Source organism: Columba livia, chromosome 1 (assembly GCF_036013475.1).
Source record: "Columba livia isolate bColLiv1 breed racing homer chromosome 1, bColLiv1.pat.W.v2, whole genome shotgun sequence".
In the NCBI taxonomy this organism is placed as follows: Eukaryota; Metazoa; Chordata; class Aves; order Columbiformes; family Columbidae; genus Columba; species Columba livia.
Window position 1 is genome coordinate 19,439,783 of NC_088602.1, and position 15,244 is coordinate 19,455,026.

At 35.3% G+C, this 15,244-nt stretch overlaps 1 protein-coding gene across 3 annotated transcripts in view; it reads right to left on the reverse strand.

Moving 5' to 3' along the window:
• The window catches only part of RDX (radixin), a 48,829-nt gene that overhangs the window by 13,684 nt on the left and 19,901 nt on the right, over positions 1–15,244 (reverse strand). For all 3 annotated transcript variants that reach the window (XM_065049142.1, XM_065049135.1, XM_065049125.1), the window contains 7 exons: positions 11,541–11,636; positions 9,140–9,414; positions 5,248–5,331; positions 4,663–4,809; positions 3,145–3,241; positions 2,353–2,516; positions 1,563–1,693 (listed from right to left, as the gene is read on the reverse strand). In XM_065049142.1, the coding sequence (XP_064905214.1) occupies positions 1,563–1,693; positions 2,353–2,516; positions 3,145–3,241; positions 4,663–4,809; positions 5,248–5,331; positions 9,140–9,414; positions 11,541–11,636 (994 nt within the window). The remainder of the gene's footprint in view (positions 1–1,562; positions 1,694–2,352; positions 2,517–3,144; positions 3,242–4,662; positions 4,810–5,247; positions 5,332–9,139; positions 9,415–11,540; positions 11,637–15,244) is intronic.

Consider the following 15,244-nt stretch of genomic DNA (forward strand, 5'->3'; position numbering starts at 1 on the left):
GGTAAAACATTGCAATCTAAAGGGCAAAACTCTGATATGAGTGAAATAGGAAGAAATAATAATCTATTAGTACTACGAGGTAAGATTTGCACACTCCTCTGAAGTACAAAATAGAGCAACTATTTAAAAAGTATTTCTGAAGCTCCTTGCTGCTTCTGATGATTAATTTTCCACTGTTTTTGTCTAATCATAGCTGCCATAGATTCCTTCACCGGGAAACCTAAACAATTGCTCAGCTATGGAACAATCCATTTTCCCTTTACCATATGCTTTAACACCAAAACAAAAAAAGCATCTCCCCAGGTATGCTGACACACACTTAATCTTTGCACTTGAAGTTTTAAGTAGGTCTCATGTAATCAATATTCTTCAGTTGGTTTCCCAGGTCTACTACTTCAGTTACAAAATGAAATGAACAGTATGTGGAGTAGTACAAATGCAGTACTTAGAAAATGAAATAAAATGTATAAATATTTAAACACGCTACTCAAACAACATCTTCCCTTGAAGATGGAGAACACTTAACTACCAAGTCAACTACAGAACACAGACACTACTGATACAAACACTTTTCCATACGTGAATAGAAGGCTAAAAAGACCAGCAACACATGAAGGTTATGTATTGTATTAGAAACTAGACTATATTGCTTACAAAAGTGACAAGAAAATGTACTTTATTAAACCTCTAGAATCATGATGATGCTGTTTTGTCTTGGGCTAAATAGCTCTCCCTTAAACAAATCCAAGGCATAGATCACGTGCCACCTGTCTGAATGGGTCCAACCTGTTCTGCATTGAAAGACTGAAAAATACGGGGGGTAGGGCTAGAGAATAGTGCCAGACACATGCAATGTATTTTCACAGATTTAGTCAGTGATTCTCTCTATCACATCTGAAGCCGACAGTTATGAAAAAAGAGACAAACAGAACTTTTATGAATGCGAACCAAACCTGAAGCAAAACAAAAGAACATGGAAGCAAGGACTGGGAGTCGGGGCTCTACAGGATGGTTCAACACAAAGAACCGCAATTAGTGAAACAACATTTATTCACTAAAATCTGACAAGATTTTAATTCTAAAATTCTCAGAACTTAAAAGGGAATAGGAAAATGAAGGAACAATGAACTTCCAAATGAAAAGCTGAATTCAACAAAATCCTAGAGTACTTTGAATCTTCCTCTCTAAGCTCCCTGCTCGCTCCAGCTCCAGATTTTCAGCACTTTAAGCATTTCATAATTCTTAGTTCAACTGTGTACACATTAATTTCCCTTTTATTAAAGAAAATGGAAACTTTTGCTATATTAGAAATTGGGTTTATATTGCAAGTATAGACATGTACACATACACACACACCCCCATCTTTTAACACTGAAAAATAATATACCTTTAAGTTCAATAAAACACCCCAAAATTACTGTTGTTAAGAAAATAATTTTAAAACCCCAAACAACAAAAAAAACCCAAACCAGACACAAACACAAAGAGAACTGAGGAACTGAACTACCCAGCTGAACTACACGTCATCAGATACAAGAAATCCAGGACCAGTAAGCGCTCACCTTTCTGAGCTTTCATTGTTTGTTCTTCAATTTGTCTTAAGCGTTCCATTAATTCTTCCTTTTCACGCTCTATTCTTTCCTTTTCCTTTTCTGCTATTTCCCTTTTCTTCTTCTCATTTTCTAATTGTGCCCTGAAAATAATAATAGGGTTTTTTTAAAACCTCAAACAGATTAAATGCTACTCTAAGAATTCCAGTAGCCTATTTTTCAGTTTACTTAGATAGCAGAGAAACACGTAATTTTAAATATTTCAAATTCAATTTACAAGAAGAACCAAGTTTCTATGTCAAAATACTGTACAGAAAAACAATTTATAACAACAATTATTCACAGCCTTGGTTATGGTTCAACCAGGTAAATCCACAATTATAGCAGCATTTATACACGGCTGATGTTTCATCTGGGCTAGAAACGGCAGCAATATTTTTAAAATAAACAATATTTTTTAAATATACAAAAGGTAAGTCATGACATTTTTCACTGAACTTGCTTAAAGCTTCACCTGTAGAGTATAAAAGTCCCTAAGAATCAAGCAACAGAGAGTTAAGACTATTTCACAAAAATATAATAGGGGCAACAGTACTGCTATTATTACTATGCTGAAAGCTCAAAAAAGATACAGCTTCCTATTAAGTCAGGTGAGCCACGACAATCCACAAGCCTGCTTACATACTACAGCAAGAAAAGCAGCTCTTTTTTCTAGAAGCCTAAGATGTCTGATATTCTAAGACTCAGTTTTCTTAAAAGGGTAAAAGAATTTTTTTCTGTTTCATAGAAGTTCGTTAATTACCTTTCCAATTGTTTCTGATGTTTCTCCTCTCTAGCCTGGGCCTTCATCTGTTGCACTTCAATTGTATCAGGTTTCCTCCTCCTCATGTACAATTCATGATTTCCCATACACAATGCCAAAATTCGCTTGTTAATTCTCAGGCGGGGTGCATAAAAAACAAAATCCTAGCAAAAATAATTAGCAGCATATCCATTAACCTAAAAATACAATTGTGACAAGACTCAAAGCATTACTGCGTGCTTGCATTCGTTAAACTTAAAAGTATTTTCACCTTCATCCTCTGAGCAATCCAACACCATAATCTATAAATCTCGTTACTGTCAGGAACTTGCAAGATAATTCAAAATTACACCGGATTCTTCCATTTACAGGTTAGCTAATTTACACAACAATATTTATTTGAACTTCTAAAAGAGTGAGACTATATATACTCTATTTCTGAAAAGTTTTGACTTAGAAAATCTCATTAAATTTGTTTCTGTAATAAAGAAAAAAGAACAGAGCGGAGGGATGGCAGAGAATTTAGCCTCTTACACTGTGGCTTTTCAACACATCACAAAATATTAGTTGACTTAAATTAAAAAAAACCCTACACCTTAGAAGTAACAACCAGACTGAAAAGAAGGAAAACAAATATACCGTATTTCAACATTTCCTTTTAATTACCAACTATTCTACCAATAAGAATAATAAATGTCAGAAAATATTTACTCATGCCATCATGCCAGAGCAAGTCCCTGCACGCTTAAATCTCTCCACGTGCAAAGGCAAATTATTCTACACACTACTTACGGGGGCCTTTTTGTCAATTGGCTTTATGACAAATTTTTTGTCGTTAAAAGAGATGTTTCTTATTTCACTCCAAGGAAAACCAATCTTGGGTGTCAGCCTTCAAAGATAAAAAGTTGTCATTAGAAGCAGCAAGTATGTACAGTTTACACCCACTAAGTCTCCACACCTTTTTCACTAGGTGTAACACAGTTACATTTACGAAATGTGACAACAGTTGAGGCATATTTTGGTACACAATTTTTAATACATTATTCCATCAAATTAAATGGCACCATAACAGAAGGAATCCAGAAATTTCAGTTTATGACTTATTCTACTATCAGTACATAGACACTAAATATCACCATCATGTACTGATTCTTTATAAGCTATCGATAATCTTATTTTCGGGGAAAAGAATAATTATTTAAAGTTGACAAAAAGCTGACATTTCAGAGACAGACATTAAATTAGCCTTCAGCAATGCTGTACTTCAGTTTAACTCAGATGTAAGATCTGTGTTCTTACATCGCCAAAGTTCATTTCCCTTCTATCTTGAGTAAAAGAAAGTTCAGAAATCATCATGTTATGCACCAACTGCATAACCGTAAATATTTTTCTCCATGAGTACAGAAAGTTTTTTCAATTTGTACTATCTTAATTACAAGCATTAGAACACGTTCCAGTATTTGAGTGCTAACTACAGGAGTTAAAGAATACCAAAAATTGATTGATCGTTCAAGCTGATCTGAACATTTTCTGAATATTTCCTTCTTTAAGGAGTTATATTGCCATCTAATGGCAATTAAGGCTTACTGAATTTTGTTACAGTGTACATACATTGAAGAACATTTCAGTTCAGTTAACAGCTGTTATCTAGTGTTTGACACACCACATTTAATTTCAAATCACTGTGAAAGGACTTTTCACATCACATACTACTAACAAGTGTTTGGAAATATGAGAATAAGTCTGTTCTTCAGTTTTCAGATTTTTCAAATTATGTATGTTTCAGCTTTATCCCTCTTAAAGTAGGACAGAATCTTTGATCTCTATCAGGACACAAGATAAATCTATTTTCATCGGTATCTAAAATTGAAACCTTTTAGATACCAAAGTTTTTCATGCTCTAACAGCTCTAATCCTGCTCACTGCTCTTACAAAATGTTTCTCATTAAATGTTGCTCAACTTCTCAGTGTCCTTATCATCCTGACTGAAGAAAAAGTCTTGAGGGAGTGAAAAGTACACAAAAAAACCATAAAAAGATGGCCTAGCTATCATACTTCCATATTAAGCAACGTAAATTTAAATTAACACAGAACTGCTCTTCCTTTCCCTTGTTTTGCATTCCTATTTAATCATTAGAATTCAAATATTCTGTCAGTTAATGTTTCTTCTCTCTTTTTATATCTTTTACATGGATTAGCAGGTCTTTGAGAACCTGTTTTGCTACATGTGATGGAACATACAATAAGGTGATTTTCATCTCAGATAGGATCTCCTAGGACAGAATTGCAAAATGAGTATCAGCCACTTACTTATCATCATGCTCATAAATATTCAAACCCAAAGCATCAACTCCCAGCCACAACTCAGTTCCTTTTTTATTCTTTATTTCAAAATAGTTGACTCCATACATTTCCAAGTCTTGTGCTATCTTAAGGTATTCCATCATAGAATCTTCCCTGATGAAAGAAAAAAAAGAGGCGTAGACAAAAAAAAGACAAACCAAAAGTACATTGTAAGAGAACTTCAGAATAAACTCTCTCTTCTTTGAAACTGATGTATATGTTGATTCAGATACTTGTAGAGCTTGACACCCTAATACCCAAGTATAGTTCAGTCACCATTCTTTGTCTTCTCATCCCGTGAGCTAAGGAATAAGTATATTTTAAAGGCAGGCAACTGTGAACAAAGGCAGTTAACAACCTTACCAGAAACCAGGTAAGCAAGCTAATAAACTAACTGGAAACTCAACCCTCAGCAAAACTTTCATGGAAACTTTTAATAACTGCCTACCCTGGTGAGAATAAAATAAAGCAGTTTCCAAACAAATATAACGTCTCCCAAAATACATAATAATAAAAACCTTAGAGGTCTTAGAACATTTTAAAAATAAGTACCTTAACATTCCCCTGTGCTCTTCATGCCAATTCTGTATTCTTTCTTCCCACTGTTCTTTTGTCAGTTTGTGCTGTTCTAACACACTGTGAATAGAAGTTGTTGCCATTATATGACACTGACAACCAATTTAATATCTTACAGTTATAAAAATAAGTTCAGTCACACAGCAAAACATATGCTTTAATCAAATAAACAAATATGACTTTGTAACACTGCTCATCTTGTTAAACAGACACAGAAGTTCTGTATTTCAACAAACACACTTAAAATAGCATGAAGTCACTTCTTTTTTCATGTTATTCTATGCTCTTTGTAATATAAAAGTCACACCATGGCATATCTTAACTTCCAGTAAAGTTATAAAACATAACATTTAGAACACATGAAAGTGCGCACCTATAAAATCCTCATACGACAATGCTGCACGTTAATCTCTAGGTATGCACAGATACACTCAAGCTTTCATTCTGCTGTTGTTTGACGGAAAAAGTAACACCTGCTGACAAGTTAGCACACTAGTTTGTTGGGGTTTTGTTTTGTTTTTTATAAATAAAATTAGTAGTGAAGCAGTTTGAGAAAATTGAGGTTTATGTACAGCTGGTTGCAATGGTGGAATTACATTTTGACCTAACAGAACTTTGAATATAGTACTGCAGTAAGAAATCAAATGCATTTGATAACTTTATTATACTTTTATTCCATGTGCCTGGCATTACAATCATTCCTAGAGAAATATTTTACAGAAAAATGTAAAAAAAAAAAATAGATTGCAAAATAATCATACTAAACAAGTCAAAACAGTTTTCTTCCATTTCTCTTTATTTGGGAAAGTTAAGGATTTACTTACTACTTTTCCCTGCATTTTTAGCAAAGTACAATAGAGAATAGACTGGGTGACACAGAAGATACTAATGAATGTTTATTCTGTTATAGGATTTTTCTGTCACTCGCTTTGCTACTGTGCCCCATATCTAGTGAAGTGCACTTTCCAGTGGGAGTCATATCGCATTTTATATGTGCTTGCTGTGCATTCCTAACAGCAGGCTTTCCTCCTGAAAACTGACGCAGAAATTTTAGGTTTTGCACCTGCACAAAGCTGGTATGTTCACAGCTAAATGATACAAGAAACATGCAAGGACAGGAGATCATTTTTTGTTTTGGTTTTCTCATCTTTAGCCTTGAATAAAGTTTACAGAAGCCTGCTGCTGAACACACAATGCAGAACAGGCTGCTTTGGCTGTAATAATCTAGAAGCATCCTGGCAATCATTTCAAGTTTCTGTTACATAGAAAATAATTTCAAATCTTATAGGACAATTTTAATTTATTAAAGAAGTCCCGTAATTAAACCAGGCCTGATATTTACATTGCGATAATTACATTGTGAACTGCTTCCCACTATTATTTCTTCTACTTCCTCCAGCAAATATTCACAACATGTTCAAAAGCTTTAATAGCAGTATAACTAACAATAAAAAAAAAAAAGACAAAAGTGGATATTGCAAAATGCACGATCCTAGGATCATGGCACACAAGTGCCCATCTGAAAATGAAACCCCGGCTCCCAAGCTCTTCACAAAAATCGCAGAATGTTGATGTTGGAAGGGAGCTCTGGAAGTCACCTCACCCACAGCCCTGCTCAAGCAGAACCACCTGCAGCCAGGTGCCCAGGACCACGTCTAGACAGCTCTTGAATACCCCTAAGGAGGGAGACTCCACAAGCTCTCTGGCCAACCTGTGCCAAAGTTTAGGACCCCTCAAGGTGACTTGTGCTTTCTTAGGCTTTCCAAATTAAGTTAAATTCCTACTTCTACAGAAATTCTTTGCACTTTCCTCTTTTTTAAATGGAATTTTAATTGAAAGACATGAGGCAATAAGCACAAGTGAAATACACTTGAACACAATTTTTAATTTTATTTCTTTACTGCAAAAGTGATCAAACACTAGAACAGGCTGCCCAGAGAGGATGCAGAGTGTCCATTCTTGCACTTATTCAAAACCCAGCTGGAAAAGGGCTTGAGCAACCTCTTGCAATTAGACTAGAATAGACTGTTTCATTTGAAGTGACCTACAACAATCATCTAGTCCAACTGCCTGACTACTTCAGGGCTCTCCAAAAGTTAAACCATGTTATTAAGGGCATTGTCCAAATGCCTTGTAAACACTGACAACCATGAGGCATTGACCACCTCTCCAGGTGACTTTGAGTAGGGGGACTGACCAGATGATCTTCAGGGCTCCCCTTCCAACCTCAAATGGTTCTGTGTTTCTACGATATTTTCAAAGCTGGCCCTGTCTTTGGCGATGGCCATCTCATCATATGGTCCCCCCCACTCTCTCTTTGCTTGCTACTGATGAAACACCACCAACAGATATGCAAGGACTACTGCAACAGAGTAACTTTGCAAGGACTTAATGCCTTGTTACCACCCAGTTCATAGTTTGGAGCCAACAACTACGCAGCAGTTTTGACAGGTGAACATTAAGACTCCACAATTAACAGGAACTGCAAATCTTTTCTCACCTTTTTCAGGAAAATTTTTCAAAGCTAGTCTAGTCTGGGAAACAACTAAGTACTTTTGACATTATACTGTATATTGTTCGGAAGTATTTTTATTATGTACATATTAGTTTTTTAGCAAATCTCCTGGTGACAGGAGGTATAATGGGAATAATTATGGTAGAGAAAAGCACAATACAAAAAACACAACACAAGAGCTCTGTGCTCACTCGGTGCAGACTGGCACACGACTGGTTTAAAGCATATGCTGTGAAATCATTCGAACGCTTGTCTGCTGAAAAAGGAGCATCGTAAATATGTGAATTTGTGTCATACACAAGCACTCCAGCGTTCACAAGCTGTCATCATAACTGAGCAAAAACTAAGATCTGTAAAAAGGTATAGACTTCACTGTCACAAGGAGGAACTAGATAGCCAAAACTAAGCTCTTAGCAAGAATTTTAACAAACCTGAAATATTTTGAGAAATATTTTAATACTTCACCGCAATCCTTTGAAATGCTTTTTTGCTTGCTAGAAAATTCTCAAGCTTAGTTACACTGATGAGTGAGTTTTTACTTTCAGTTTTCAAACCAAAGAGAAAAAGCACATGAGTTTTAAAGAAACCTCAAACAATTCCATGGCTCTCATTTCTTTGAAGATGCATTGCTCCATATTTAGTAAGCACACATTTGTCCACGATACATCACTATGGATTGATCTATATTAAGATAATTGTCTGACTTTGTACATTTGTGTTGCAGTTCTTCACTTGCTGCCAAAACATGCCAGGAGCAGCGTTTCAGTTGTGCAAAGAAACAGAACTATAATCTTGGTGTTTAATTTTCCTAGCCACCTAGATGACTGACTGATACAGAGGAGTTTACACTCAACAGCAATGGCAACAATTTAGTTTCTAAATTTTCAGTCCAGGTTAGCATTTTTCTGCAGGATATTTTATTTGCGATACAGTTCATGATTATTTCCAGAAAATTATTACCATTTAAGTGTACAAAAACACCAAAAACTGCAGAAAAGAAGTGAGAATCAAGTTAATCTTAATGATTTCTGTATTATTTTGATTTAAATTTAGCAGAAGCAAACCTCCAGGAACATTAGATTATTTTGGAGTACTTTGGAAATTTGTTCTACCAAATCTGTGCAAATAGCTGTGGATGGAACAGGAAACAGGCCTCAAGAAACCCATTGCTGTAATGTTTCTTTGTTGTTTACACTCTAAATTAGCATCTCCAAATTTTACTAGCAAAACATGCATTCTTAAGCAAGCTACTATTAAATAAGTATTATCACCTAATATTTTAATTATTAAAAATGTGCTGTCATCAAGTTTATTTGCAGCAGATGATGGAAAGGTATAAGTAGTCTCACTCACCGCTGAGGGAGAAGTCTGTCATTGGCTAGGTAGCCTAGTTTATGTATCTCCTTACTGTAATCTCCATACTTGGACTGGACAGCATAAGAAGCCAGAAGAACTGCAGTTTCTGGTGGGCAGTATATTTCATCATTTAAGATCGCTTCTTTGACTTGCAGGAAGAAAAGTCTCTGAGTTATTTCCTGAATTAATTCTTCAGATACATCCTCTGGAAAAAACTTAGCCCTGAACTTAAACTGCAAAGGGTTTTCTTTCCTTACATCTTGCTGTGTTACCTGAGGTAGAGGAATAAAGAAAAAATAAAAAGAGCGCTAAATGGTATATCAAACATAATTAACTCAGTAGTAATGAACTCTTTAGCTCCTCTAAACTGAAATACAGTGCTTCCTGACAAGCCTACTGGGGAACTCACTAAAGGTTCCCATGGCACTGAATCAAGTGCACCCACTTGGATAAATCAGACAATTGTGAAATCCTACTCAAAGGTTGTTTAAGAATTATTTGTATTTATCACAATAAAGACCTGGAAAAAGAAGTTGTAATACATATTTTTAAAAAACGCCAAACAAATCAAAACACTATATCCAAGGAAAATTGCAGAAAGTAACACACCATGGTTTAAAAAGGTTTCTTAGCAAAAACTACAGCAATTTTTTTTCAATGTAAGTGTGAAGCTGGATTTTTTAAAAGTCTTTCAATTAATGAACTAAATTCATGTGCTTTGTTCCTGTGCAAAAAACATAAAGACAATAATCACATTATTTTTCTCAAATGGGTAAGCCTTAAAATTGTGACTTCTGTGAAGGGATCAGATGGGATCATTTTAAGTGACTGTCCACTTCAAATTTCAACAAAAACTCATTTTTTATGTAGAATTTTCCATTTCATTTGGGTTCAGCTTTCAGGACTGATTATGACTAAAGCAAAATCATTCAGAATTACACTAATTTTAACATGAAATACAGGTATTTTTAGAAGGTACACTCATAATAAAACAAATCTCATACATCCCAATTCCTCAAGCACTTTATTATACATTTAATTTTATGTGAACTAGTAGTCCCTCTAGACCTTCTTCAGTATTCACAAAATGCTGCATCTGTTTGCTTGACTAGTAGAAAGTATCCAAAACTACAAATACAATGCAACCATTTAATCCCATATGTAAGCCAGCTTAAGTATTATTTTCAACATTTCAGACATCAATTGAAAAAGTTTTGCTGATGTTTCATTATTGTCCATCTGCTTCTGATTTACACAGTATTTCACTTCAACCTCACCAATGAACGATTGATTAGTTTTGCTCTTGCCATAATAAAACCTTATTTGCACATCTATTCTGTGATTTATCAAATCTTATCTGTATTTAACACAAATATTGAAATAGTCACAAATTTGAGCTATTTATGACGACATATTTAACAAAAATTACAAGCTTAAAAAAAGAAGAGATCGGTAACTGCCTTAGTCAAATTTGAAGAAATTAGCATGTGTAACTTGCTAAAGACTTTCACAGAGCAATGTTTTATGTATTTTTCACAAATGACACCCCAAATCCTGTAGTCTCCAACCACTAGAAGTGAGCCATTAGGGTCAGCAAAACATTCATAGCACTACAATGTTTATTGCCTATGAAACAAAACAGATATGAAATTGTAGGATACAGCTTTGGTGGGTGGCAGGTTCAACTCACTGCATTTACCACAGAGGAGTGGGATCTGCTGTTAAATCCCCTGCAATTTAACCCCTAATACTGACGTTCAAAAAGGTATTCTTGATTAAGTTGAATCCAAAAAATCTCCTCATTCTGACCAGTGCCATTAATAACCTGAGAGCCAATATTAAAATAAAGTGACCATTTAAATTCATAAATACAATTTAAAGTAAAATGGCCTGTTTCCAAACAGTTGTGAGATACAAGGTATTCAGTGCTGTTGGGGAAAAACAAAAAAATTATCCTACAATCCACCTATTAGATACCTAAACAGAAGTTTAGGAGTCTATTATTGATGCCTTGTTTAAAAATCTATAGCTGTATACATGCAAATCCCTGAAACTCAAATACTTCACACACACATACACCACCAACTCTAAAACTTTCATTATATTTCACTACATGAAAACAAGACAATCATATGAATTTAAGTTTTACTAATGCATGCATCACCACGGTACTGGAAATACAGGAGATAGTATCTGCTCTTCAAATTAGATGTTGATGTAGCTTTGCATATTCATTTATAACTAACTGAACACAGCATTTTGTCATTTAAAGCAAATGAAAAACAACTTTTCAACTAAATTTGAAGCCAGCTATATCTCACCTACAACATTAAAGCAGCAAGCCTTATAAAAGTATTTTTCAAACTGTACACTTAGCTAAATGTTAGAGACTTATTACCTTTTTGTTTAGCTTCAGCCAGGTTGAGTAGCCTTTGCTGTCCACATACTGTAGCCCAAAAAACCAGACTTCACGAAGACCAACAGTTTTCACCACCTAAAGAATAAAGGTTCCATAATAATCAGCAATCACTACAACAGGATTTTTTTAAAGGCAATTAAGCTACAGAAACCATCTCAAACTGAAATGTAATCAAGTTCTACGAGAACAACAGCAAAAATAAATTAAAATAGTAGTAAAACATCAGGTTCAGAGAAGCATTCACCTCAGTTCTAAATAAACTCAAACACCGTGTTGTCAGGCTACCAACTGGCTTGTGCAGTTTCCTGCATATATCAAACTCAGCACCTGAGGAACACAAGGGAGCAAACAGGACCCCAATCTTTGAAAGCAGGTCTAGGAAGTACTTTGCAGACCTAGAGACAGGTCAGTCCACTTCAACAGAAGACAACTGGTAAAACTACAATAAAGAATAATACTTGCGGACAAGTATGATGTAATGAGAATGAATCACCCTCCTACAAACATTTTTGAGATTTTCTAAAAGTTAATGATAGAATAGATAAGGATGATCTAGCTGGTAGACTACACATGGATTTTCTGTAAGATTTCTGATCAGGTCCATCACCAAAAGCTACTAGATACAAAATTGCCCTTGAATAGAAGGAAGGCCTTTTTATGGATATACAACTTTAAAAGAAAGAAAAACACACACTCTTTTCACAACAGACTCGTAGCGTAATGACTAGAGAAGTCCCCCAGGACTTCATATGTGATCTGAAAAAAGGGATGAAACTGATGTTACACAATCTGCTGTAGAAAGTCTTCCACAAAGATCTATGAATGAACAGTAAAAAAGAAGATGAACTTCAACAATAGACGATGTTTAATAAAAACAAAATACTGTACGTAAAAGACAACAATTTTAATTATGTGAACAAAATTATTGTCAAAAGGAAAAGGCAACAAAGCTATTATATTACTATACACCTCTACGGTATTCCCAAATCTCTCATACTACGAATGGACTGGTCATATCAACCCAAAAAAAGGATGGTGTAGCACTGGAAATGTTGAAAATAATTATCAGTGATACTGAACATTTTCTGTATAGGTAAGACAAGAACCAAGGCTACTGACAGAGAAATGAGAAAAAGAAAAATATTATATAGGTCTATAAAATTTGTATGGCATGTAGAAGGAAAATGGAATGATTATTCATTAGTTCTCATAGTCTAAGAATTAAGATAATCAACAGAAGTCATTAGATAGTAGGTTCAAAGCAAACAAAAGTAAGCTCTTATACTACACAGAGTACAATGAAACTGTGGAACTATTTTATAATTTTTTTGCACAGTAAAGTAAATGCGGATTCAATAAACAATTAACAAGTCTGGCTCCAAATGATCCAGTATGGCAGTATTGACATATGTTCTTAGGTTGGACCATGGTGGCACGTTAGTTTACTGAAGGCTGCTTTACGGAAGCATGTGAAGCAAACAATTTTACACACAGATCCACTTCCATTTTGAAGTAGTGCTATCGGGTTGAAAAATTAAGATTTTGACAATTAGAAAATGTCACAGGACAGCTGTGAAAACTTAGTTCTGTTGCCTTGCATACTTCCATTATTACTTAACAATCGTTCAAGTGCACCTCCTTTTCTCCTTTGCCCTTTCACCTTCAGGCTCCAAAGTACAGAATGGACAATGTTCATGGATCCAATCTGATTCCTTTAGTGAACACAGTTATTTTCTCTAGAATTCCTACATCATTCAATTTAGAACATAAAGAATGTTAAGAACAAGTTTATGTTACTAGTATGGTCCTCAGTAACATTAAATTTGATGTCCCAACACAGAGATGTCAGACTTGCGCTTCTTTTGGCACAGACCTCCTATATGATGCTCATCAAACTACTTTTGGCTTCATCAAATGACTCTGAGAATGCTTTTTACTTTGCAGCAGTCCAAGTTGAGCCTTTGTACCCGATCATTTCTCTGAGCTGAAAAAAAAGTCAAGAAGAACTGCAGATGCTCAACAGCTCTGCCCAAAGGCACAGGGAGACAGGTGCTTATGCTCACGTCAAAACATGTTGCTCTCACCTGCTAACCAGAGCCCTTCAACTGAGTTGCACCTTGCACATTATTTAAATACAGACAACTTGTCTACTGCAATGCAGCTACACATTTGCAAATCAATACTAAGAACAGCTTATCCATTAGCCTGTTTTACTTCAGACTCCACAAATAAGGAAAGAATATGGTCTATCACTGCCTCTCAGAAAGAAAAAAAATTCTGAAACTTTGTACCGAGACAATATAAGCAGTAGCATGATATGAAAAATAAGTACAGAATGAGAAACTTAGGAGTCTGAATCTGGCTCAAATATTCATTAAGTGGCTTCAGGCAAACATACACATAAAGACAACCTAGCAAGAATTTCATTGAGTCAGTTTCTGAAAGATCATCAGGGAGGCTTCCAAGATATTTGGAAAGGGCAGTGGAGTGTAACTTGAAATAAAGGAGACAACCCTCCCATTGTTTCTGAATGACAACTACAGTAAACCAGATGTACTGATGCTCAGTGCTAACACCTTATTGAAAACCAAAAAAAACAAGCCCCAGCAACATCACCAGTGTGTAGGTTCTTCCTCTCCTCAGAAAGTTATAGATGCTAAACTGGTTGACTAAAGGAAGACACATCCGCTCTTGTCCATTCTGACAAGTGACAGGACAGACAGAAGGATTAAAAATAGATATGTTAAGACACCTCTGAAATAAGAGTAATTTAAAAAAGTGTTCGTGCAATACATAGGAACTATAATGGGTTTCACAACTGAAAAGATAAAGCCAAAGATGTCAAATTCTGAATTATTGTCTGCTAGCAGATTAAGATGATGAAAACATGCATGGAACAGGAAACAAATCAGTAACTCCAGAAAACACCAATTAAAAGCTTAAGAGAATCAATGATTAACAAAAGAAAAAAAAAAAAAAAACACAAAACAAAACAAAGTTCACACAAAAAAAGTAGAAGAGCATTAAACAACAGCTACATTCATGGAGAGGTTATTTTTCTGTAAGCAATAACCAACAAGTCTATTGTCATGTCCATTTCTGCACAAACCTTGAAGACCAATCCTCTCAATAACAGTGCTATTCAATTCTTTTTCTATAGAGAAACAGCACAGTTTTTGCCTGAATAGTTCATGCTGGTTTTGCTGTACAGCTCAGCTCTTGATGTTACTCTGTGGAACTCATATGAACTTAAGATCAGGTTGAAAATGCTTCTCTCCTCAAACACAACTATGTTGGTTGATTTTGCCTGACCTAAACATTTTTCAATTTAAACTTCAAGAAGTTGATTATAAGAGCTGATGAGATGCCAAAAGCTGCACAGTGAACTGAGGAACAAAGTTGAAGAGAGCATGAAAAAGAATTCGGAGCTGTATCTTTGTTCCCTGTTTGTGAATGCCCCAATTTGGATGAACCTGATTACCTGGGCACAAAACGTTACACAGCAGAAAGTCACCCCACCCAACACTGCATGGCAGAAGATAGCACAGGCTGGCAAAGACAAGTAACAGCTTGAGGCTTCTGTGCCACAGAATACCAGACTTTCTACCTGATGGTGGTCTTGGTTAGACAAAAACAGGACAACGGCTTTCTTCAAGAAGTCTCTGTAAGAGTCATGATGTCTC